This window comes from Euleptes europaea, chromosome 2 (assembly GCF_029931775.1).
Source record: "Euleptes europaea isolate rEulEur1 chromosome 2, rEulEur1.hap1, whole genome shotgun sequence".
NCBI lineage: Eukaryota > Metazoa > Chordata > Lepidosauria > Squamata > Sphaerodactylidae > Euleptes > Euleptes europaea.
Window position 1 is genome coordinate 90,445,228 of NC_079313.1, and position 27,205 is coordinate 90,472,432.

The 27,205-nt window shown below is 43.1% G+C and overlaps 2 protein-coding genes across 6 annotated transcripts in view; one reads left to right on the forward strand and one right to left on the reverse strand.

The window, feature by feature from the left end:
* Positions 1–640, forward strand: part of TMCC2 (transmembrane and coiled-coil domain family 2) — an 88,436-nt gene extending 87,796 nt beyond the window's left edge. For all 4 annotated transcript variants that reach the window (XM_056845620.1, XM_056845623.1, XM_056845621.1 and 1 more), the window contains one exon: positions 62–640. In XM_056845620.1, coding sequence (XP_056701598.1) covers positions 62–373 — 312 coding nt within the window. In that variant the 3' untranslated portion in view covers positions 374–640. The remainder of the gene's footprint in view (positions 1–61) is intronic.
* Positions 1–12,954, reverse strand: part of RBBP5 (RB binding protein 5, histone lysine methyltransferase complex subunit) — a 207,557-nt gene extending 194,603 nt beyond the window's left edge. For both annotated transcript variants that reach the window (XM_056845625.1, XM_056845624.1), the window contains exon 1: positions 12,950–12,954. The gene's annotated coding sequence lies outside the window, so the exon portion shown is untranslated. The remainder of the gene's footprint in view (positions 1–12,949) is intronic.
* Positions 12,955–27,205: the final 14,251 nt, after the last annotated feature.

Consider the following 27,205-nt stretch of genomic DNA (forward strand, 5'->3'; position numbering starts at 1 on the left):
CTGCAGTAGACAAATACGGTTAACTTTGGTCCAATCCCCCCCACCCCTGTTCTTGCTACAGGAAGCTGTGGAATCCTGCCTGACCCGTGTCACCAAGCTAGAGTTGCAGCAACAGCAACAGCAGGTGGTGCAGCTGGAAGGCGTGGAAAATGCCAACGCCCGGGCTTTGCTGGGCAAATTCATCAACGTCATCTTGGCCTTGATGGCTGTGCTGCTGGTCTTCGTGTCCACCATTGCCAATTTCATCACTCCTTTGATGAAGACCCGCATGCGTCTCCTGAGCACCACTCTGCTAGTGATTTTCCTCTTCCTTCTCTGGAAACACTGGGACACCATTACTTACCTCCTGGAACATGTGCTGCTTCCTAGCTGATTTTTCTGCCAGTCGGATGCCTGGGTTGTGGGGCATTGGTTTCTTCCTGCGGAGAGGGGGCGGAAACGAGGAGACTTCCAGTTCAGTTTCTTTGTTCGTTCAGAGTATGTAACCCTCACTTGCTTTCCCGGCACAGCCATTTTTATACACATCCAACACCATCTCAGCAGTAGGGAGTGTAGTTGCATCACGGCTTGTATGAGGCCAAACAATCACTCCTCTGGGATGCATTTTGCAAGGGATTATGGGGAGGCCGGTGAAGTCTATAAAGAGCTCTGATAGCTTTCCTGTAAAGCAGACGGTGATGCTGACGGCAAAGCAGATTTGAACGGGGTTCTCTAGAGGAAGATTGTTTTGTTTTTCCTTTCTGAGAAGGATGGCGGAGAGCTCATTCCTGAGCACGAGGATAACCTCTGAAGGCAAAAGCTCAGCGCTGAAGGTGAACTTTGTTGAAAATACTTGCCCCCATAGGAACATGCGCAGAATGGAAAGAATAGAATATCACACCAGCTTATCCAGATCACAAGGATACTTAATTTCCATTCCTGTAAAACAGCCCAGAAACATAGTTGGGCATTTTAGTATGAAAGATTTGTCATCCTAGCTGGTTGTTTTTACCAATTAAGTTATCCCCAAACGGAGGCAGGATCTAAGGAGAAAGTATCTACCATTCTGGTGCAAGCAAACTCAACACCTTTGATTGGATTTGTTTTGTTTCTTCTTTTCTGCTTTAGTGTGTTATCTTCAGGGACTTACAAGAAATTCTGATATTGCATCTGCAAATCTTACAAGCTTTGCAAATGTGTGTGTGTGTCTTAATTTATTGGTTTCAGAGTTTTGTTTCCTTTTCGGAATCATGCACTGGGTAAAAATTCAGTTGCCTTTACATCTTCCATGGTCTTAGAGAAAACAGATTGGAGAAAAGCTTTTTTTTAATGGTTTAACAGCACTAAAGCCTCTGTGCAAATCAGTGAGTCATCAGGATTTTGGCAAGGTTTTATCAAATTTTACCAGGAGAAAATTTACCTGTTACTTGCTGAAAGAGGCAATTCTTCATCTTGGCATATTCAAACAATGTTATTTACAGGAATGTTATTGTAGTTGAACAAAGTCCCTGGAATATAGGATCAGGTCCCTTGTTGGAGATTTTCTCATAAAAGGGAAAGCAAATGGTCAGCTCTTTTGTTATGGATTTTGCTGTGTTTCTGTAGATTTTGTTCCAAAAAATCTAAGTCATCATTCACACCATTTTTTTTATAGTTAAACTATCACAGCACATTTTGAAGGTTTAAAATGAAATGATCTAGCTGAGGAATTCAGACCTGATGATGTCTTACCATTATTGAAAGTATAATTGCTGGCAAAAGAGAGGTGTAACCATAATTTTGGGCCTGGGGGTGCCTACTCAAGGGATTCCGGGAGACCAGAATCATGCTGTCCAACACAAAAATTCAGGCTGGATCTATATGTGCAATGAAGGAGGTGGTAGAGTCCTGAAAGTATAGAATTGACTGCACCACTTTCAGATTTGGGAGGGGTTGTTACATTTTTAATACTCTTCCATGGTAAACAAAAAATCTGAACTCTATAAACTAATATAGCAGAGAGTAGGCTAGGCTAGAACCTCCTCCTTGATTTGCCAGTTTTCTACTTGTAAGGTATTTTTTTAAATACATGGATTTTTGGAAAATGGTATTCCTCACGTGCAGTTTGAAGTGGTTCTGCGGCATGTATGTAGCTGGCCTCAAGCACATGCTTGTATAAATTTGTCACTGAAGAGATCTTTGGGCTGTTGTCACATGGGTACATAAAATGAAAAAGAAAGGCAGTTTTAGGCCGAGAAGTATTAGCATCATTTTTTAGTATCCCATATTTTCAGTAATTGCTGACTCATTGTACTTTATGACCCTTTTCATCTAGTGCAAATGACTGAGGTGGGAGATCCTAGAATCCAAGTGTGGCCAGGTTCCACACAGGGCAGGAGACTTGTGTCATTACTAATTGTATAAAAGGAAGAATTTTAGCAAATTCAGTACCCACCACCACAACACTACAATAGGAGAAATTTCATCTGCTGAAATTATTCTTAGGACTATTAAAGGCAGAAAAATCTGTCAGTTGGTGACTTGCTTTTCCATTTATGCTGGACTTTTCCACTACCTACTTACAAATTTCTCCTTTGTTATGCAAGACACCATTTCTGATATTTACAGCATACCTTTCTAGAAAGGAGAATTATGGGTACGGTGACTAGTTTAAATCCACATACCTGACTCTCATAACCTGCAGTTTACTCCCTTCTCACATCTAAAAATGGAGATGTTCATTTTTTCACTTCCTTTATTTCATTTATTACAATCCAAGATCAGCCTCTTCTGGGTGGAGAAGTGGCTTAAATTTGAAGCTGAACTAACTGAGCCTCAAGAGGACCCACATCCTCCCTTGCCACCATGTTGTATAGGCCAGATGTTCAACCTCTGGAAGGAGCTGGTTTTTCCTCTGTTGGCAGACCCCTTTCAAAGGCACAGTACTATGGCCTGTCTTAAATAACAACCAGAGCTGTGAAGACCCTATTTTTTTAAAAAAAACATATCCATTTATTTTGTGTGTTTTCAGGATGGGTCAGAAAATGGACATACCTTTTCTGATCAGTTATAGAAAGGGCTGTTTTTCTAGTGGAATGTGCATGGACTATTTTTAAAAGTGGTATTAGGATGAATGTTGGATGAGTTGGGAAAGAGTTCTGAGTGATGAGAATACTAACTATTCCAGAATACAAATTAAAACACATTTTTGCCTCTGTCCTGAAGAAAAGAGCAGACATGTGGGACTGTAGCCTTTATCTTTACCACTGCCCTTGTGCTAACCCTGAGCCAGTCCTCTGTCAGTTTAATGGATAGGAAGGTCAGTTTTGCTGCAGAGGGTTTGCTTGCAGTATGGGGTTTAAAGCTGCTGCTGTTCACAACTTTATTTATTTATATTTATATATTTTCTGAATGGGGCTAGAGGAGTGTTCTTGTGCTGGCTTAGCCCAGCAGGAGGAGGGCATAGCCAGCTCACATTTTAAAAACTGGAAATGTGTTAAAAGTGAAGTTTATTTCTGATGTTTTTCACGGTAGGCTGTTTACGCCCATGAGCCTCCCACCCACGTAGAGTCTGTTTCGATGTGATAAACTGGCTATTTTTGAATAGTACTTTCCAAATGTGGCGTGGTAAAAGAATGTCTGGGTGATGTTCCCTGGCTTGTGTGCACCAGAAGCAAAATATTGCAATAGTCCTTTGTGGCCTTAGACTCATGATTCCATAGTTTATTTACAGGTCTCAGTTCAGCAGACGAAAAATGCACTTTCAGTGCACTTTGCAGCTGCATTTTACCATGTGAAATGGCAAAGTCCACTTGCAAACTATTGTTAAAGTGCATTGAAAGTGGATTGAAAGTCCATTATTCGGCATGTGTGAAAGTGCCCATAGTCTTTCTCTCCCCCCCCCAGCCCCCTGCCCTTTTCCCCTTCCTTCAAGAAGGGGTAGACATAAGGCAGCACATTGCATTTCGCTGGAAATTTAAATCAAAAGTAGCTTAAGCTGTTTCCATGCCATCCGTCATACCCCCTGTATTTGCCTGTAGGTTTGGAGGGCTTCCAGGCCCATGGCTGCAAGTTGGAGCAGTGTCCAACCCTCGATGCGTGCAGAGTCACTTGCAGCACTGCCCTGGCAGGAGCAGTGTTTCATGGCTGGAAGACTGTGGTTGGCATCATCATATATGATCATCGCAATCGTATAATCAAGCCTGTGATGATCGCATGAAAGATGTTTCTTGCAAATTGGCCGCTAGTGGTTCCACATTCGCTGTGCATAGGAGAACCACGTGGTTTTGTAGTGATGTGTTAAATTTTCAAGGACGTGGTTGTCTTCTGCCACAGAGGCAGCCCAGGCCCCCACCATGGCATAACCCTTTTCCGATGCTGTTTGACTGTATTTATTATGTATGCTTGAATCTTTTCCCTCCTCTGCTCCTTTATTTCCCATTGGGAAGCCCATCCAAAGGAAGCACTGGTTTCATTTCACTATATTTTTCCATTCACATTTTTTGAATAAAAACAGTTTTAAAACATTGGCAAAAGAAAAGGCCTTTTATTTTTAATTCCTGGGGTTATGAAAGTGGGAGGGGAAAAATACTTTTCAGAGACATGCAATGTATCACGTGGTGGATGGGAAGAAGTTACTAGCTGCAATCCTAAGAACACTTTGCTGGGACTTGCTTCTGAGTAGACCTGCTTAGGATTGCTCCCTTGGCCACTATCACGTGGAAGGTAAGGATGATGTGATAGTACTATGGAAACAAAGGCTTTGTTAAATGACATTGAATCTTGGCTTGGTTTGGGGGAGACAAAGCAGGTTTCTCTATAAGCTTTGAGAAGTGTAGGCAGTGAACTCTCAGAATCGAGAAGAAAAGAGCAGAATAGAATCCCATCATCAAGGGAGTAGAACTCCAGTGAGCCTCCAGTTCTTTGCACAGCTCTTTGTTCCTTCCCCAACATCTGCTAAAGCAGATTTCTTGTTATTAAAATATCTGTGCCACTTTCCCCTTTATATGGGTTCCAAAGCAGCGTACAACTCATCAATTTAGAAGAATTGAAACAATACATTAAAATGCCACCACAAAACTGAAAAGCCATCTCAAAGCAAGCCTGGAGCAACACAACAAGCAGACTGCCACAATTTATTCATTTCATTTATAGCCAGCCTTTCTCACCAGGAACCAAGGAGGATTACAAAATATGTCAGGAAGGAATAAATTATGTAGCGTGTTCGCTGGCATAATACAGCGAACATTGCTGAATTTGATTTTTTAGTAGAGAGTAATCACAACCCTGAATCAGAGCTAAGAGATTCATAGAAATGGGGCTGCTGAGAGATTGGGGACAGCTACAACAGGTGTCTCATACCTGAAAATCAGGGTCAGACCCCAATATGGCTACTGTGAGGGAATGCAAAGGAAGTAGTATGCAAAAAATATTTTCCAGTAAATTTCGGGTTCAGGTTTATTGGCCCCATTTTTTCCCTGGGAAAATCAAAATAAGCCAAATACCCATACCGGTAAATTGGTATTTGGCTTTATTTATTTGGCCCCCTCCTCCCGCCACCCCAAAATTGGGTCCATTATAGTCTATGGCATTTATTTTAGAGGCTCTTGGGGGGCATTTTTCGAGGTACAGTAAATTTGCAGCATAGCTGCAAGGGACTCTCCTTAGATAGACGTGGAAGTTTGGTGAAGTTTGGGACAGAGGGTCCAATTTTATGGGCCCACAAAGGGGTTGCCCCCATCCTCCAGGCATTTGTGAGAGCTGAGCTGTCAATCTGTTTTAAGGTTCAGAAGGTCAGCGTTGCTGAGGACTGGCAGGGAGAGCCAACTGGCAGGCTGGCGCCTCTGAGTCTGGGAGCTCCACTCATATCTGGGTCACTTTGCATGATGTCCATTAAAATTAGCATCCAAACTGAGGAAAATGGCTTAAATGCAAGAAAAATAAGGCACAGAAAACATTTCTTTTGGTGGCAAATGACATCCTGTGAACAATCCTTTAATAAAGTCATCAAACTCTGATTTCAAGAGATGGTCATGGTGCAGGTAAACAAAGCCACAACCTAGGACGACCTTCCGTTTGAGAGCAGGTTTTCATGGAGGGAGGGTGATATTAGAGCCAGCCGAAGTATCAACCAAGGAGATTGCTCATCCATGCGGGTGAGGAAGTCTTCTTCAGAAACCCAATCAGCAGCTGTTGAAGCTGATGCTTTTAGTTGGAGGGTATATTCCTCCAGAGGGGACTGGGTGAGCCCCTTCTTTTAAATGACCCTTCTGCTATCCAGATTTGTCCTCTATTGGGTGATTGATCTGAATAGTTGGTCAGACCGAGTTGACTCTGATTACACAACCCCTACCTCAAAAGGGCCCCAACTATGGAGTCCTGGAAGAGGACGAAGTCCCCTCCCAAACAAAAGCAGTCAAAGATAGAAAAATGGGAGATGGCACAAAGCCGAAACCCGAAAAAAGCCAAATATCTATTTGGCTTATCGGGAATCGCCTATCTGGCTTTGTTCAGCTTCCTGGTTTTTAGTATTTGGCCAAAATTAAACTTGAAAAAAGCTGAGACGGCTATTTTCGGTTTTATTTTCAGTTCAGATTTACCAATATGCACAGCCCTAAAAGTAAGAATTCTGCAACGTTGCTGTTGCATATTGGCAGAGGTCTGTTGAGTATGTTGCAATTCACTCTAAATGGAGTGGAAATAAAAATGAAAGAGACAGAATCCCTGCTTATCCTGTGTGTTGACCATCACCCCAGTACCAGGTTGTGACAGTCTTATCAGTGGTCCCATCCAGAAGAATCCTATGAACCTTCCTTATACAGTGTCACCCCCATTGATGCTGCTAGCTATATGGAAGGACAGCAGCTTTCTAGCATATCAGGCAAGGCTTTCAGACACATGCTCTCAAAGAGCCCTTAAGGCTAGGGCTTGAATCTGAGACTTTCTGCATGCAGAGTATGTTCTCTGCCATTGAGCAGAACTCTTCTCCTTTTCCCTTTTTGTAACTTCTAAAAAATAGCTTCCTATGCATTTCATTTTTTTTTGGTCCTTTCAATCAAAGCTCCTTATTTTAGATTTCTTTATTACTGGAGTGCTGGTGGACTCCATCACCAAGGAGTTTTCATCTTGTGTTAATTAAATTAAACACCACACCCTAGAAGATGAAGGGAGCTAGTTGGAAAGCTGCATGCCAATGGTTCTGCATCGGCAGGGCCAATGCTAGTGTTTAACTGCAACGGGAGCATGATCTATTTATAAGGAAAGTGATAGGATCTCCTGATGTTCAGGTTAGATTTCACTTCTTTGCCTCTGACCTACTGAGACACTAAATCAATCTGAAGCTCAAGCATAGGGAGGAAAGTGATTTGAGCATGAGTGATTCTAAGAAGGCTCTGGAGTTTGCAGCTGAGCCAGTGCGGGTGGTTAACGGTAACATAAGCATCTTCAAAGGTGAACAGAAAACCATGCTTTTTAGTATCTGGGGTGTTCATTTGAGAAGGGATTTACAAACATGGGAGATTCAGCAATGCCCAAAGACTTATTGGCCTAGATCAGAAGTGCTTAGAATGGGGATGTATCTCCTGCCATCCTTGCTGAACATCTCAAAGCATGCTTTTTTTAAATTTTGCCAGTGTCCTACCAATGAGCCAGTGTGGTGTAGTGATTAGAATGCTGGACAAAGATCTGGGAGACCTGGGTTTGAATTCCCACTCTGCCATGTGTGACCTTAAGCCAGTCACACGCAGTCAGCCTCAACCTACTTCACAGGGTTATTGTGAGGATAAAATGGAGGAAAGAATAATATAACACTCTTAGAGTCCCCATAGGGGAGAAAGGGTATAGGGAAGAAAGGGTATAAATAAATGAAGTTTTTTTAAAAATAGGTCAATTGTAAAGATCAGGATGCCAGTTACCATGCGAACAAGCCACCCAGAACGCTTCTTGCATGAGCACAATTGACCTGAATGGGGGAGTGGAATAAGAGCCAGGAAAACCAAGTGGGGTATGCCCTTCATTGCTCCATTCACCCACCTGTGGCCAGATAAGGAAAGTAAGCATATTTGAGAAGTCAGTTTTGCTGTCACATGTTGAGAGTCGTCAGCCCTCATTCCTCCTGAGTGTTTTCCAATGGGCACTTATTTATCTATTTAGAGGTTTCGCCCTGCATTTCATGCAGACTAAGAATGGGCTACAATTGATATAAAAGCAGAGTAACAAGAAGTCTGTGGGCTGGTTTGTATGCATAATTTGTATGAAGTAAAACCTCTGCATGGGTGTTGTTGCAAACCTGCCACAATCTCAAGTCAAAGGGCTTTAGGCAGTGCGAAACCAGGTAGCATAGCCTGTACCAAACTAAAATGGTCTGACTCCATAGAAGGCAGTTTGATATGCTCGTTTGGACAACCGCTGGACTGGCTCCTTATTTTACAACCAGTTTGGCCTGTACCTCTATCACATGGTTATCCATCTTCCAAGGAGTTCTGAGCCACATACATGGTTCTTTCCTTCTCCATCTTGTCCTCACAATAATCTAAAAGAGAACGAGTAGGTCAAAGGTCACCCAATGGACTTGATGACTGAGTGAAGATTGAACTTCCCAATTCCTGGTTCAGCACACTACACTGGATCTCTACATGCCATTCATTTAATCTCAGAGAGCAGTGGGAGTTATAATGAGAGGAAGCAGTCCCGTTGTGATAGGTCCAGGACATTTTAAAACACACCTGCAGTGGTTGTATTCTGTTCTTCCTTTGAGTACTCAGAACAGCATTTTTGCCTTACAGAAACCTGTGGACTTTATAAATTGAAAGAAGAGCTGATAGTTATGCAAAGGCCAATGGGTTAGAGAAAGCCAGATAAACCCTGGGCACTGGTGTGACTCACCCTGTTGATATGTCATTTTCCCGAGCTTCAGCCTCTAAACAACGTCCCAGTACATGGCAACGAGAGTTGCCAGACCTAACTCAGAAAGAAAAGTTTTTAGTGTTCAGTATTCTTTAATTGTAGTTGAATTCATTGAACTTCTTATCACTCAGAAAAATTACACATACAGCCAAACACGAAAATGAGAAAAACTTGATGAAGTCCATAGATGAATCCTTCACCTCTACTTGAGGAACTGTGTTGAAAGAGGTCAAAACACAGCAATTCCAAACTGAATGTCTACCAAAGGGTGTGTGTGTTGTGTGTGTGTGTTGTTTTAGCACCCCACCGCAGGACAAGAAAATGACTTAGTTTCTTAGCTGGTGACAGTTTCCAAAATCAAAGGGTGGGAATGCTGGTAGGAAAGCTGGTGGAAATTTTCCGCTGGAAAAAGCATGAGAGATGTGGAAGAAATTGCCGTAGCCCTAGTCTTTTCAAAGCACAACAGTTCTCTTTGTGAAATGGTGCACATGGCACAGTCAGCAGTAAAATGCCGGTGGAAGACCGGGAGGGTTGTCAAAGTCAGAAAGGAACCTGTGCTTCTAATAGTTAGACTGATGGCAGGGTTTCAGCTGCTCCCCTATGAGGACAGAGAGAAGCTTCACAGAAAGAGCATTTGCTTTCCCACCAACTCTTTAAAGCCTGGGAGCTGAGCGCCTTCTGAATGTGACCGTTTTAGAGGTAGAGAGCCTGAGCAGAGCTGAATAACATCTACAAGAAATTTGCTTACAACAGCTGGGGAAATTATTCTGTTTGGAACGGGGCCTGAGATGGGGCAGTGCCACTTTCAGCAAGTTTCATTTAGCTTCTGAGTTTACAGAGCTAAAAATAACAGCATTGCAAATGAAACCCTCTGTGTTTGAGATAGTCTTCCATTGAAGAGCATGAGCACAGAGCAATCATGTCTGCACATGTGCTCTGTAAGAACATGAGTGTGACCCATTCCTCAGCATGTGGCTTAGTGCAAAGTTGACACATTCCTTCCACTGAAGGTTTGTGGTTTTCCACCAGGATGTTAGAACATGTTGCTGCTAGAAGGATCTACAAGAAATGCCAGGGAAATTTAAGACTGAATGGTTTTTTTAACATTACAATATACTTTTCATGAATTTTGCTGTCTGTGATATCAACAAGATCCATGTGTTTTAGACCATCAGCTCCGTAGGAATTGCAATGACTGACACTTCCAAAAGAATTATCCTCTAAGGCAAATATCTGATAACTTCCTTCATTTGTGGTTTGTGTGCCTGACCAACAAATCCAAAGCCCCTTAGAAACTCTGGGTTTTTGAGGACTTGCCTCAGGTTTAAATTTTTTTCCTGTCAATACATTATCTGGCTATGTTTGCAAAGGAGTACAAAGCTCTTTTTGATTGTTTATTCTTCCTAAAAGCGACTCACAACAATTGGGATAAAAAGGAGGTTTGTGTTGGCAACAGTGTTTTATTTTATGCCATTAAATGTCTTGTAAATTAATACCTTAAATAAACTTTCAGACTTTGAAATCTCTAAAGCAACTTCCCTCTTTTATTTCATTGAAAACTATTGTCAGTATCAAATTTCTTTGTGCTTCAGTTGGAAATGGACTGTTTAAACACTTGGTTGAAATGTATCACGGTTGGAATATATCCTGTTCTCAGGCACAAGATTTGTTTAGGCTCAGGACAGAAACTGTGTGGGTTTACAAACTCAAAGAGGATCACTCACTACACAGCAACTTTAGGTTGGTGTTATACCATTTGAATTGTACCATTTGAATTGTAAATTCTTCTCCAAAGAATTTTGGAAATTGGAAATCGATAAGGATGCCCATAGCTCCAGGTTCCCTTCGAAAGCTGCATCTCCTTAAGTTCCATTTGGTGGGGAAAGAAATTATTATTAAATTCATTTCTGTCTGCAGTGTAAACATAGCTTGGGGCTCCTTAAAAGATTTGCCAGGTGCCATCCAGGAGATTCTGTCTAAGATCTTGAAAGCAGCAAGAGAATATACACCAATGGTGCCATCAGTACCACTGTTCTATCGATTCCTTTGATGGCCGGGCACTGAAAAGAGCCACCTGTCACTTTTAGCTGCAACGTGGAGTTTTCTGTGATTCAGGGCAAAAGAAAGGTGGCTAGTAAAGGTTTTAAATAAATAAATATTTTCAAAAAGTACACAGAAAGGAAAATTACTCAGGGGGTTCACTTCTCCCGTTCATGAAGCTTCACAATGAGGTTGGTCAAATTATTGCTGTGATGCATTTTTTAAAGCTACCATAGGCCTTCCAGGATCTAGACCTGGCTACCCTACTGAATATGGCACTTGCAATTTGAATACCTCAGGCCTAAGTTACAACTCAATACATTTCAGAGCCAAAATGTAGGGTCTTGTTATTCATTCATGCCTTTCTTCCACTGGAAGGACTGTTGCTATAGGAATACAGTACAGGCATACGATATGTGTTTCAATGTGCCAAACCTCCTTCAGAAGAAATGAGGATAAAAACGTTGACTATGCGTCAGCTGCATTGACCCATAAGATTCAGAAACAATCCGGACCTGGTATCTTTCCCAGCATGCGCAGAGCTCCTGCTGGCTGAGAAAACAGCGAGTGAAGAGAGCATTCTCAGATTGCAACTTTGGAAAGCCAAGAGACACTTATACAGAAGGTACTGTCACGGGGTAATTTTCCTCTACCAGCACTGAGTGAAGAGATTCATTGCATTCAGAGCTCAGTCTCATACCACATGCGCAGGGCTGCAGCCTTACTCTGTTAGGCGGCAATAGTCTGCATGCTGGCAGTCCATTTTTTCCTCTTAGTGCCTGCTCTTAGATACGATGCAAACATTCAGTTGTATCCTTCAGTATCAGGACTGCAAGCTGCTTTGTAACAGGAGCTACTGGAAAGGCCACAGAGCTGCCAATAGGAGCGAACCCATGAGGGATGGAAACTGCACATACCTAGCAGGTGGTAGCCATGTAAAGCTGTAGTAGTAAAGCAAAATTTGAGCCTGGTAGCACCTTAAATACCCACCAAATTTTCCAAGGTATAAGATGGAAATATTCATGGGTATCTGTTAAAGTGAGCTTTGATTCATGGAAGTTTATACCCTGGAAATTTTTATTAGTCTTTAAGCTGCTCTCCTGGACCCAAATGTTGTCCTATCTATTGCATTTCGGTTTCTTCCAAGGAGCTCTGGGTGGAACATGTGGTTCTTCCCACCCCCCATTTTATCCTCACAACAATATTTGTTTGTTTGTTTGTTTGTTTATCATATGTATATCCCACCCTCACTCCCAGTCCAATCAGGCCAGGGCGGATAACAACCTTTAAAATCACATAAGATCATAAAACAGCAATTAAAATCCAACAATTATAACTACTATAAAACAAGATGGCCCTCAAGACAGTGAACAATTAAGAAGACATTTAAAATCAATTTTTAAAACAGGTGTGTGTGTATAAACCAACAAACAAGAAGGAGGGCCATTAAGGGTGCGCCAAACAAAACAGAGAAGTCTTCACCCACTGGTGGGCGATAGGGACAGATGAATTCCTGGAGAAGGATTTCCGTAATTTTGGTGCTACTTTAGAAGGCTCTTTCTCAAGCTGCCAGCTAGCCAGCCTCAAAGCAGAGCCCTGAAGATGACTGTAATGATAAGTAGGTATGTATGGGACTAGGTGGTCCCAGGCTGTATAAGGCTTTAAAGGGCTTGTGTGCATAGCATTCTGCTTTATATAATAGCTGTTGGTAATCCACAAAGCATTGCCTGATGTCTGCACTTGCTCTTTTATGAACTTTGGTGGCACACTATGCATGCACATCAATGTACTTCAGGCCTATTTGATTTGGGCAATAATCCACTCCTGCTCTATATCTTTCTTCACCAAAGAGCAGAATCTACAGTATTCACTGCACCATCACAATAGGTGAGAACTGCGTGGTATAGTGGTTAAAACGTCGGACTAGGACAATCCCCACTCACGCCATTGAAGCTTGCTGGGTGACCTTGGGCCAGTCACACATTCTCAGCCTCGGCCCTGGCAAGTATTTCGATGGGAGACCTCCAAGGAATACCAAGGTTGTGACGCGGAGGCAAGCAATGATAAACCACCTCTGAACGTCTCTTGCCTTGAAAAGCTTATGGAGTAGCCATGTCCATTTATGCATGGGAGGTTTTGCCTTGGATTTGCCACTCTCTAGATGCACATTTTCCCCATCCGAATTGTCAAAACTCTGCATGGGGGCTTATTGTTGAGTTTTGAGAATTTGGTTGGGGAAAATGTGCATCTAGAGAGCAGCAAATCCAAAGCAAAACCTCGCGAGCATAAATGGCCATCATAAGTCAGCTGTGACTTGATGACAATTTTTTTTTTTTACAGCAGGCACAGTGAGTTACATGTGTGCTAAGCAGGATAAAAGGGTTTGTGTGAAGGTGCAGAGTTTTTCTGATATGGTAACAATTATAAGAATTAGACTATGTGTACTGGCCAGGCAGGCAGGCAGGGCTGCAGCTGCAGCACAGTGCAGGGAGAGCTGAGGAAGCGTGTGGCAGGTTGCTGAGGGGGAGGAAACTGAAGCTGCTGCTGCTTTTGCAGCCGCCTGGCTGCACCGGGTGAAAGAGATAGTGGGAAAGCACAAGTCCAGTCCAGTCTGGGGGAGTACTTATCAGGAGTGAGGCATTAGCGTCATTGAGAAGTCAGTCCGTGTTCTAAGCAAGGCAGTCCATAGTTCTAAGTCCAGGCCGGAGTCAAAAGCAGGCAGGGCAATCCGAAGTGGAGTGTCTGATGCCAGAGATCAGTAAGTTGCTTCCACAAACCGTGTCTGTCTTCCTGTTCCATAAATCAGGCCAGTTTCCAGAACGAGGGTGTGGCAATTAATCACTGTCCTCCTCTTCTGCAGCTGTTAACTCTTGCCGCCTCGCTTGGAGGTGTGCTGGCCTGCGTCGGTCGCTCATTAGCTGCCTAATCTTCCTCCGTCTTTGTTCTCCCGGAGAACATTCTTCTGAGGGGACCTGCAACCCCTCTGTGGGCTTTATTGTTTCCATCGGCTCTTTCTCATCATCTGCTGCTTCAAGAGGTTCGGCCACTGCAGTCTCCGGAGAGACTGCTAATTGTTCTGATTCTTCCTCGGACGTGATGGAGCATATATCTAGTGTTGGAGGGATATAGGGACTGAAACAAATCTTGCCACTGACAATGTAGCCTTGGGGTCCCTATCGCTTAGTAAAAAAGGCATTATGTCAGTCACAGAGGCATTGGATTTGTATGTTAAAAGGGGGGAAATATAGTGCAATCGAAGTTCCTCGTAAAAGCGGCATTCCAAAAGGGCATGAGCTAATGAGTCAATAGAGCCAGAAGAGCAAGCGCAGATCCTGTCTGAGTATGGTATATTCAGAATTCTGCCCTGCATTACCATAGAAGGGTTAGCAATCTAGCCATAGAAGGGTTAGAATCTAGCCAAGCAAAAAGGTCTACAAAGAAGAGGAGTTGTCAGATAATATGTATAGGCAGGCAGACCATGTGGACGGGGTATTCCGAAGAACTGGGATGAACAGACGCGACGAGCATGAAAAGTAGTGCTGTTATAATCGAGCTCTTTAATGCGCTTTTTAATTTTGGTAAAAGCTTTAGTTTTCCCAAGATCTAATAACATATCCTGCGAGAAGCCCAACAACGACAGCTTCTCATTCAAGATTTTTTGCCATGAGGATTTAAAAGGGTCATGCTTCAGAGAAGCTAGGAACCCCTCAGTGCTAAAGCACAGTTTAAGGTGTAGTTTAAAGGCGGTCAACCATGCCCTAGCTTCAAGTGACATTTGGCCAAACTCGGAACGAAGAGTAACGCCAGCAACACATTGAGGGGTATTTAGGAGTTTTCGTAAGAACTGAAGCAGTGGACGATCTATAGATTCATTGATGACTGTTATCCAGATGGCAACACCAAAAAGGATAATTGGGGTAATTTTCAGTTTAAAAACCTGAATAGCCCCTGGAATATATTTGCCACCTTTGGTGTGAAAAAAGTTGACAATAGCACTAACCCCAGGTTTAATTTTGTTGGACACTGCTTTTTGATGGGCATTCCAATTTAGGTTATGGGAAAAAAGAATGCCAAGGTAAACAAACTCCTTGACTTGGTCAACCTCAAAGCCATCTAATACCCAGCGAAAAAGAGGCATTTTTCTCCTCTTAGTGAAGATCATAATCTTAGATTTATGATGGTTTATTTTAAGACCTTCCCTAGAGCAGGACTCAGAAAAAGTTTGCAAAGATCTTTTCAAACCAATTCTTGTGTGGGACAGGAGAACTGCATCATCAGCATAGAGTAGAATTGGGGAGGGATGACTTGCAAGCTTTGGGGGGTGGCAAAACTCTGAGAAATTGGTTGCCATATCATTCAGGCATAGATTAAACAAGAGAGGAGCAAGGAGGCAACCTTGTCTAACTCCCTTGACCAGTTCAAAGGGCTCGGTTAGTTCTCCTTGGTTGCCACAGCGAACCTGAGCTATGAGGTCAGTATGAAATTGCTGAATAAGCCATAGTAACCTCCTATTCATAGTAGAATCTGATAGTTTCAACCATAGCCTCTCCCTCGGGATGAAAAGCTCCCTTAAGATCCATAAAACCCGCATAAAGGGTGCCATATCGGGGGGAGGAATATTTCTCGGCTAGATGGGAGAGCACTAACAGTGGTCCGTGACAGACCAACCCCCTCTAAAGCCAATTTGTTCCCAGCCAAGGATGTCATTACTCTCAACCCAGTCCAACAGCCTCTTTAATAAGTAGGAGGAATACAATTTGCCTAAGCAAGACAAAAGGCTGATTAGACGATAACAGCTTGGGTCAGACCGCTGACCCTTTTTAAAGATTGGGACAATAATAGTATGTCTCCAAGATTTTGAAATGGCTCCTGATGCATTAATTTGTGTAAATACAGGAGCAAGAATGTTGGCCCACCATTTACTGTTGACTTTAAAAAGTTCGTAGGGAATTAGATCAGGACCTGGGGCTTTGCCTGAGCGTAAGCGATCAATGAGTGGTTTAATTTCATTAGGAGACACATCTGGCCAGGAATTCAACAAAATAGAAGGTGCTACAGGTATAAATCCCTGGTTTTCCACGGAGTAGGAGAAGAGGCTCTTGAAGTAAGCTACCCAGACCGAAGACGGGATACATGCGGGGACTCTGGCATAGCCATTACTTAAAGAATTCACAGTCCGCCAGAAGGTTGAATTATCATTGTTGTTTATAGCTGTAATCAAGCTCCTCTAATTTTTATATAGGGCCTCTTTTTTCCTCCAGTTTATCAAGTCCTTGTAGTTCTTTTTAATAGTTAACAATTCCTTCATTACTGAAATAGCATTGTTCCTTCTGAATTCTCTATGTTTCCTGGTTATTGCTCGTTTGAGTAGTCTATACTCGCAGTTAAACCAAGAATTTTGTTTGTATAAAGCATGCAAACTTGAGGTGATTTCTTTAGTAAATAAGGGTTTAAATAAATCAATTAATCTAAAAAAAACATTTAAGACAGTAGCTGCAGACTCTTGCTCAAGGAGAGCAGCTTTCAACGAAGTCACCTCCAAAAACTGCATTTTGCCAGGCACCAAGGAATCAAGCTCCGGGCTCCAGTAAACACGAGCTAGGGCTTTTTGGGATTGGTGCAATATTTGATGGTAGGACGGTATTAAGTGTTGAACACATAATTGGTTGATTGAAAGAGAGATAGGGAGATAGTCACTGCCCATGTAATCGCAGACTTCCATATTACTGATTAGAGGTAAGAGATCTAATGAAACCAGAAAATAATTGATAACACTGGCACCATTTTGATTAAAAAAAGTAAAATCTCCATTAGGGTCCGTGATCGCCCATTTACTATTATTAGGTTCCTCTGAATAGCGAATTGGGCCAGACTTAAGCCGGAAGAATTAATTACCGAGTACCAGGAAGTTCTAGTATACCATAGGGAACTCGGGAAAGATTCATCAAAATTCCCTATAAGATTTTGGAAGAGAGTATTATCATCCGGCCCTATTCGTGCGTTAAAATCATGAGCCATAAGAACTGGAGTAGTTGGATGGTTGTTTTTGATGTCATCAAATAGTTCTCCCAGAAGGGCCCAGTTTCGTGCAGTATTACTTGATCTAGCAGGAAGAATATAAACAGAAAATAAAATAAGTGGGAAAAAAGTCAGGTTTACTCTAACTGCTAGCACCAACTCTTCAGCCAAAAGAAGGTCAATTGAGCTTATGCTTAAAGAAGTGGAGATAAAGCATGCTAGTCCTGCACGAGGGCGGCCCACAGAGCCTTTGATTGCTTTTTGGGTAAAAGAGGTAAAGCCTGGGAGAAAGATCTCATTTGTGGCCCAAGTTTCCTGAACAAGGACGATCAGTTGTAATAGCGTTTTACCAGTTTGAGTGGTAAAAGCCCCCCTGCAATGCGGCACTTCCGGGTGTAAACTGGAAGTGACACGATCGCATGGGCGCGGCTCCATGCCCAAAAACCTCCTGCCGGAGGAGAGGGGGGACCTGGCAACCCTATCCAGCCAATAGAGATCAGTTTACCTGGAGAAAATGACCTCTTTGGCAATTGGACTCTATGGCACTGAAGTCCCTCCCCTCCCCAAACCCTTCCCTCCTCAGACTCCACCCCAAAAATCTCCAGGTATTTCCCAACCCAGAGCTGGCAATCCTATAAACATGGGAGAAAGGTGGGTAACTGGAAGTTAGTTACACTTCTAGCCTTCAGAAGCCTTGGGAAGAAACACAATATTGTATCATTACATTTTGGCCACTAGAGTCCGCCACACTTCCACTCAATAAGAAATAAGGTGGTTCTTTCTCAACAAGAACTTTAAACTGGAGGATTTAGTTTAAAAAGTGCACTACATTCTTTATTATGTCTCATCTCACAACAAAGTGAAATGGTCAACTGTTATTCCCTCTTTAAAAACAGGGAAGGTGGTATAGCAATGGTCCAAGCAGGGTTTCCAACCTCCAGGTACTAGCTGGAGATCTCCTGCTATTACAACTGATCTCCAGCCAATAGAGATCTGTTCACCTCAAGCAAATGGCCACTTAGGCAAAAGACTCTATGGCATTGAAGTCCCTCCCCTCCCAAACCCCACCCTCCTCAGGCTCCGCCCAAAAAATCTCCAGGTATTTTCCAACCCCGAGCTGGCAACCCTAGATCCAAGACCATTCAAAGATCCTAGCAGTTATGGAACTGGACCCCTATGAAGACCAGAGGCACTGGAGGGTAGTTGTGTAGCAGAGACAATGACAAGAAGCCAGCTTTCCTCACCCCTGCATGACTACCTGCACCTGTCCAGATTCCTCTCTCTGTGTGTGCGTTAAGTGCCATCAAGTTGCTTCGTATTCATGACAACCCTATGAATTAATAATAACCTCCAAAATGTCCTATTGTTAACAGCCTTGCGCAGGTCTTGCAAACTGAGGACTGTGGCTTCCTTAATAGAGTCAATCCATTTCATGTTGGGTCTTCCTCTTTTCCAGCTGCCTCCAACTTTTCCTAGCATGATTATCTTTTCCAGTGACTCTTGTCTTCTCATGATGCAAACAAAGTACAACAGCCTCAGTTTAGTCATTTAACTTTTAGGGAGAATTCATGCTTGATATGATCTTGAACCCATCTTTTTGGCAGGCCATGGTATCCTTAAAATTCTCCTCCAACACCATATTTCAAAAGAATCTACTTTCTTGCTGTCAGCTTTCTTCACTGTCCAGCTTTCACACCTGTACATAGTAATGGGGAAGACTATGGTATGAATTATCTTGATCTTGTTGCCAGCAACATATCCTTACACTTAAGAATCTTTTTTAGCTCCTTCATGGCTGCCCTTCCCAGTCTCAATCTTCTTCTGTTTTCTTGGTTGCAGTCTCCATTTTGGTTGATGATGAAGCCAAGGAATAGAAAATCTTGAACAATTTCAATTTCTTAATCATCTACCTTAAACTTGCGTGATTTCCCAGTAGTCATTGCTTTTGTCTTCATGATGATCAGCTGTAATCCTGCTTTGGCACTTTCTGCTTTAACTTTCACTAGTAGTCGTTTCAAGTCTTCCCTATTTTCTGACAGTAATGTGGTATCATCTGCATATCTCAAATTGTTAATCTGCCTCCCATCAATTTTTACTCCACCTTCATCTAAATCTATTCCACCTTTCCTTATCATATGTTCTGCATATAGATTGAACACAGCGAGATAAAATACATCCTTGTCTGACGCCTTTGCCAACTGGAAACCATTCTGTTTCTCCATATTTGTCCTAACAGTAGCTTCTTGTCCAAAATATAAGTTGTGCATCAAAACAATAAGATGTTGTGGCACACCCATTACTTTTCAAGCCAGCCACAGCTTTTCATGATGCACACAGAGATCCTTTTATCTCTTCTGTATAGTTCTTCAGTATATTGTTCCCATCTTTTATTTATTTTGCCCTGTTCAGTTAATGTATTTCCATGTTGATCTTTAAGCATGCCTAATCGTTCTTTAAATTTTCCAGGTCCTGCATCTACATAGCTGTAAAAAAAACACAGGAGCTCTGTGCCTCTGATCACTGTAGAGATTCAAGTTATCAATCTTGGATGTGTTACTCTGGGAACAACCCTAACAGGGTTGCCAGGTCCCTCTTCACCACCGGTTGGAGGTTTTGGGGGTGGAGCCTGAGGAGGGCAGGGTTTGGGGAGGGGAGTGACTTCGATGCCATAGAGTCCAATTACCAAAGCGACCATTTTCTCCAGGTGAACTGATCTCTATTGGCTGGAGATCAGTTGTAATAGCAGGAGATCTCCAGCTAATACCTGGAGATTGGCAACCCTAAATCCTAAGCAGGCCTACTTGGAAATATCCCATGTTATTCAGTGGGGCCTACTGTCAGGAAACTGACTTTAGGATTGCATCCTATATCTCAGCCATGGTTCCCTGTACTCTTTGGCATCTGATAACCATAGGCAACCCCATTTCCTATCATCTGAACATGCACACACTTGCATGTTCACACTAGGCTTGCCGTTTGCCCTTCTGTGGCAGGCAAACCCCTGCCCTCAGCCTCAACCTGCACGCTTGAGAAACTGAGGAGTGAGAGAAAAGATGGCCTTCATAGAAACACACAAGGAATTTTCCTGTGTCTCTAGGGTCTTTACCTCAGAGATTAGGGGAAATGGCTAGAGTGTCACAAAGAAGTACTGTAACATCCTCCCTAAACTCCACCCTTTCCAGACACCCCCCCCCCAAATCTCCCAGCTTTTCCAAGGCAGTGCCAGCAAGTACACATACAAAGAGTCCTGGAGAATGGAAGAGGATATGATTGGGTGAGTGGTAAAGCAGATGCTTTGCATGAAGCATGACCTAGTTTCTAACTCTGGAATATTGAGGACTCAACATGAGGACTCAACCTGACTCTTGGCACATGTAACATCAGGGAATTAATGTTCCCAAGTGCTGTGGGGCCTGATCAGGCCTGCAAGCATAGCATGGAGAGAGCAGGGGTATAGTAGCTATCGTGAGGGGAGGGGGGAGGAGAGAGAGGGAAGACTCTGAAGCAACTCTCCATTGGACTGAAGAATGCCCAGACCCCTACTCTGGCATCTCCTATCAATTCTTTAAAACTCAACCACCCACTATCAAATAAAAAGGGGGACACAAGCTTTGATAAAATGATTGGTAGCATGTGAGTTATGTGCCCCCTAAGGGTATCTTATTTGGAAACCTGCTAGACCCACATCAGGGTAAACATGCCCTCCCTGAAGCCATTTCAGCTCCAGAAAATGGCATGGAACAGAAGGTTGAAGAAGCCCCTGCTCTCCTCACGCCAGGTTCATGAGCCGAATCTGGCCCCATAGCACTTGGGAGTGTTAATTCCTTTATGTTGCATGGGGCACAAGTTGGACTGGGGGAGGGGGGAGCCTAACCTAATTTGTGTCATATAGTTGAGCTCTCAGTTGACATTTCTCAGGCAGAAGGTATTGAGAAATGCTTTCCTTTGCCTGAGACCTTGGGGAACTGCCACCAGTCAGAAGAGAAAACCCTGAGCTCAATGTACAATCACTTTGGCTTGGCTTAAGGCATGTTCAGTACTGGGGTTCTATGGCTATTCAATTGGTCTAATGGCAAGGTCATTCAGTGAATTCCATACATGACATTTCACTTCTTTTTAATCTTAGATCAAGGTATACCATAACGGGGATGACCACAGACTGAATATATTTAATTATATGGGATATTTATTATATACTTGCATAAGAAGGATCTAATACAGAAACAAACACAGACAATTCTTCTGCCATACTTAATTCACTGGGCAGAAAATGATCAAATTTTGATTACTATACAAAATCATGATTTACTTAACCTGTTAGGTGACTTCAGTCAATTATGCTAGGATGTTTGCTGGGATGCTGGCCTGAAAGGTTATCCTTTTTCCAAAGATCCTTGGAGGATACAGAAAAATGTAAGATTTCTAATGCATTATATACAGGATTAATAGAGGGTTCCACTGTTCCCTTTGCCCTTTTCACTTTGCCCGTGGGTTTCAATGTTCCCTTTGCCCTTTTGGCACATGCCCTTTCTGTATCTCAGTTTCCCGCTTTGTGAAATGAAGATGATGTTCCAAATGTATAGGAAGTTCAGGAATGTCTTCCTGAACACCACATACTAATGTTAGTACAAGTAGGCTATTTAAAAACGTCACGCTGAGTAGCCTACAGCCATAGCCCAGACTTAGTATTGTCCTGTTAGAAGCCATTATTACCTGGGGGATAAATTACATAGAGTTCACAGTAATATCTGTTCCAGCTTTACTTTAAAAGAACAGGTACAACGTTTGTTCCTGGAAGGAAGGCAGAATGTTTCACAGAGAAAATAATCTTTTATGCCAAATTAGAGGCATTTAGCTCCCTCTGGTGGAAACTCAGCAGGAGTTAAATCTATGCATCTGGATGGCTATTTTTACTGGTCCCCTCAACTAATCTAGTGGCTCACATTTTCCAAGGCCATTCTCAGTGAAAACCTTCCACCAGACTGGCAACCAGTGTCCAGTTCCACAGTCTAGCTGTTCCTCAGTGCTTCACAACCTCCCCTTCATATTCTGGTTCTGCCTCCCCCCCCCCGCCCCGCTCAGCTTCCCATAACCACTGCTATGGCTGCATAGAGGGCCCATCCGCAAAACAGACATACTTTCCCCAGAGCACTGATGGAGCCTTCACTGAGGACTGTGTTCAGTTCTGATAGCCACGGAAGATGTAGAATTCCTGGAAAGGATCCAGAATGCAGTGAAAAAGACTGGAAGCCTGGGGGGGGGAAAATATGGCAGGTGAGTTCATATTAGGCTAGCTAACTGTTCCTTATCTCAAGGAACCATGCTGTATTTATATCAGAACCACTCATGGAAAGGAAGAAGAGCTCCATAACTGCAACTTCCTTACAAGGATGGGATTTTGAATTCTAAAGAAATGTTCTGACGCATGTAAGATGCCGTTTCCTTATGGCCTCCCACATTACTTATTTTGAAGCATGTCAGGCAATAACCTTCGCTCAGATCAATACCGGTATGTGGGATTCAGGTTTACCACCACAGTGTCTGGTCCCTCATTGCAAATGCTATCACTTAGGGTTGCCAGGGTACTCCCTTCTCACTTCCTGCCTGCCAATAATGCATAACTCCTCATCTTGTGAGTTGTTTTGCCTCAGTCTTGTTTACTCTTTGGCTTGTCCTTGGCTACAAAGACCATTGTGTCCCCAGATTCCTGCTTTTGACCACTTCCTTTAGCCACCATGTCTCTCACTACTACACCTTTCTTTCTCAGTGACACCATAAAATTCCTCATCTTGCGCTCAATAAAAGTTCCTCAGAGCTGTGGATCCTGCCCAGCTTTGCACCTGTGTGTCTTGTGCAGAGCTGGGGCCACCGGCTGATGGTAGCAGTGGTTCCTGTGTGTCTCATACAGCCAGGGGCTGCTAGCTCCCATGAGGCCAGTGGTGCTAGCTTACATCTTCCTCATGGTGGCAATGGCTCCCGTGCACTTCATAAGCAGAGACAGCCATTCTCTCCAGAGCGGCGGGGGCCGCCACTAGGGTTACCAACCTCCAGGTAGTCGGTATTCAAAATAGGGCTACAAGTACAAAACAGGAGAGTTGAATTCAAAAGTCTGCACTTGTACAAAGCTCAATAAAGCACATATACAGCAATTTGCAATCAATTGTATTCTGAGGAGGAGCCTCACATGAACAATATCCCAAGGATATAAATACAGAGCAGGAATTTGTCATTCACAATAAGGAATACAAAAGGTAAGTGTATATATACAAGGATAATTCAGGTGCACTAAACTTAATAGTCCAGAAAGGTAATGTTCAAATAAAGCACGGAACAATATTCAGTCGCAATGGGCTTCCGGTAAAATCCCCATTTCAGAGCTTTCTTCAAGCTTCAAAAAGTTTCTACGTGCCAGTAACACCACAATTGGTGAGAGACGTCTATTGTGCCATTCTGTCTAAGCAGCTGATTAAGTTTCTCACCAATTGTGGTGTTACTGGCACGTAGAAACTTTTTGAAACTTGAAGAAAGCTCTGAAATGGGGATTTTACCGGAAGCCCATTGCGACTGAATATTGTTCCGTGCTTTATTTGGACATTACCTTTCTGGACTGTTAAGTTTAGTGCATCTGAATTATCCTTGTATATATACACTTACCTTTTGTATTCCTTATTGTGAATGACAAATTCCTGTTCTGTATTTATATCCTTGGGATATTGTTCATGTGAGGCTCCTCCTCAGAATACAATTGATTGCAAATTGCTGTATATGTGCTTTATTGAGCTTTGTACAAGTGCAGACTTTTGAATTCAAACCTCCAGGTAGTGGCTGGAGCTCTCCTGCTATTACAACTGATCTCCAGCCAATAGAGATCCGTTCACCTGGAGCAAATAGAGGCTTTGGCCATTGGACTCTATGGCATTGAAGTCCCTCCCCTCCCCAAACCCCGCCCTCCTCAGGCTCCACCCCAAAAACCTCCCGCAGGTGGCAAAGAGGGACCTGGCAACCCTAGCCGCCACCAATAGCAGCAGCTTCCACTCATCTCACTCTGGGCTGCCTTATAGCCAGGGTGCCCCTGCACAGGGCAGCCCTCCAGGCCATTGGCACACTTCTGGGACTTCCCTCAGGGCTTTAATGGCCAACCTGCCCTGTTATGCTAAGAAGATGATGAGAAAGAAGAAGAGTTGGTTTTTATGCCCCACTTTTTCTCTACCTGAAGGAGTCTCAAAGCAGCTTACAATCACAATCCCTTCCTCTCCCCACAACAGGCCCTTTGTGAGGTTGGTGGGGCTGAGGGAGTCCTGAGAGAACTGTGACTGGCCCAAGGTCAACCAGCTGGCTTCATGTGGAGGAGTGGGGAATTGAACCCGGTTCTCCAGATTAGAGTTTGACACTCTTAACGACTACACCATGCTTGCTAAATTTACCTTTTGGCGTTATTAATCAGACAATGGCTATGAAACATTTTGAGACAGTGAAGTGTAGTTCTAGGTCTGCAGAACTGAATATTAAGATAACAGTCTAATCAGATCTGAAAAAAAATATCCTACTCAGGGCTATTCAGTGGGGTTTACTCACAGGAAGGTGTTTTTAGGATTGAATTTATTTTCTAATCCGCTGTTGTTCTTTTCCTGGCTCTTTATTATGCAAGGTTTTGTTCGCAGAGGAACTTTGGCTTTTGTTTTAAACTTTCCCCTCAGGGAAAGAAGGTGTTATTTTGGCTTATGTAACAATGGAAGTTGGCAAATAGTACACACAGTCTGCGTAAATGTGTATTTACTTGCTCCCTGGCACAGCAATAAATTCAAGATGGATCGCTGGGTCACCAGATCTCCCAGAGAGCTGGCTCCAGGCATAATTTGAAGTAGGTGTGGTGCGTTGGAAAATGCTCCCCCTCCCCCTGACTTCACAAGCAACCCGTAGGAATCCAGGTATATCACTGTGCCACAATTAATGCTTTATCAAGTGTAACCTATGTAGGCCTGTTTGAATATTCACAAGTAAAGGGTGTTTTAGAATGGTGGTGTCTAAAATAAAGAGCATCTGCTAGGTCCTATGGAGATGTGATATGGAAATCAGACACATCCCGTGTGTGAACTCTGCAGTGGGAATGTTCACAAATACACAAAGTTCAGATCTTTACAACAAGATCTGGCAAAGTTAAGCTTATGCAAGGGAGGACTTGCTGACAGGATAAGAGGAAAGCAGCCACTCAAGCAATGGAGTTGGCCCAATGACACAAATTATCATTGTCATAGTACAGCAACTCATGAACAATAATATTTAGGCATTATTTAGGCATTACACATCTTGTGAATCTGTTCTGCTACCAGTTGCACTTTCCTCAAATACTGGCTGGAAGCTTTCTCCTGAAAGCTGCAATGATTTTGCAGCTTTACTGCTGCATGAGAGGTCTTCTGTGCATGACCACTTCAGTGCACAATAGTTGTGTGTATGCCATCTTCTCATTTGTGAGGATGTGCTTAATGGAGTAGATCTTGTAAAGCCTGCCATTTTTACTTCTAACCACCTAGACAGCACTGTAGGCCAAAGATTGGGGTGAGGGTTGCCAGGTCCCTCTTCACCACTGGCAGAAGGTTTTTGAGGCAGAGCCTGAGGAGGGTGGGGTTTGGGGAGGGGAACTTCAATGCCATAGAGTCCAATTGCCAAAGCAGCCATTTTCTCCTGGTGAACTGATCTCTATTGGCTGGAGATCAGTTGTAATAGCAGGAGATCTCCAGCTATTACCTGGAGGCTGGCAACCCTAGTTGGGGTATGTATATTTTAACAATAAAAGAATTATTTTTTTCAGAGTATTCAGTGCAGTGGTTCATATATCTTCTCCCAGATAATGCATTCAATGCTCTTGTGACCACTATTCCATTTGTTTGGTGTGTAAAGATAAAATTACTGTTGAGCAGCACAATTTACCCTTCCTTCCCCATTTTGCATTATTTTATGAACCTTTAGTTGTTAAGTTTTCTTTCATTCTAGAATTCTTTGGCAGGTGTGATCATCTTGCCATTATTTTTCTACAGTGTAAAACACCAGTGTTGCAATTTGTGACTGGCTTAACTGTAGTCCAGACTCTACCACAAAATCACTTTCTGTGCTTAGGCAGCCAGGGGCCATGTGAAGTAATAAGAGAGAGAAATTGTGCCTCCGAACATGAGTGATTCTCTTTAACTGGTAAATGTTTATGGCCTTTAATTTTTACAGATGTGCATAATGTAGACAACATCAAAGCCATACACCACCTCATCCATCCTAACCCACAACTTTCTCCCAAGAGCTAACAAGAAACCGATAGCAAAGAAAGAAAAAGATGGAGAAAACTGCAATGAAGAGAAAGAAGAGACTGATAAAAGGGGTGGTGGAGGGGTGTGCATGTGTGTGGGAGGGCAATCCAGAACATGAGTTTCGCTTAAACCCACAGACATCTAAACAAACATGTAAATTTCATGAGATGGTCTCCTGTTGTTATAAAAGCCTTCTCAAGAAGCCTTGAGGCCAGAAATTAATCATTGCCTGGAGAATTTAAAGCACAGTAATGATAAATTTTGGGTCCTATTTTATTTTTGAGCTTTGAGTTTGCACTTTGTCTTCCACGATGGCCAGACACTATTTTTTTAAAGCAGGGAATGCCTCTCATTTCCGCAGCTAACACTTAAAAAAAAAAAGTACGGCTATGGTGTGACATGTGACAAAATTCCATTCATTTGACAAATGGACTGCAATCAAAGCTGCAAAATCTTTGGGGGCACTGTTAACCCTTTCCCACTTCCCCAGAACTTTGCACACACGGGCACTGAACAGATGGCACACAAGAGAGGGGATCTGCCTGACACACACAATGAAGAGCGGAGGGGAGTCCGCTCCGCCCTCGAAAGCCTGATGTGCTGCCTCATTGTTTTTTGCGATTTACCTTGAGAACAATTCCTTCTGCTCCCAAAGTCTTGGGCCTTCCTAATGACTTGCTTTCCCAGTGGCTGGAGTTTGCTCAGCAGGGACACGCGGGCTCATAACAGCCCCTTTTGTCTTTATGGCACGAGGAGAAGGGAGGTTTTTACGTCACCCTGGGTGGAATTCCTTAATGCCATTCAGGCCTGTGTTACTAATTGCACCTTATGTAATAGCTGCAGCTGGGCGCCCATTGCTCTATTGAAACGGGGCTAAGTCAGAGTGACAGGGGCCAGGCTCTCGACAGAAAGCAGGGGCTACTGGGAAGGAGCAAAGGCTTCCCTCACAGCTATGCTGAATGGGAAGAAGGAGCTAGGACGCACCAGAA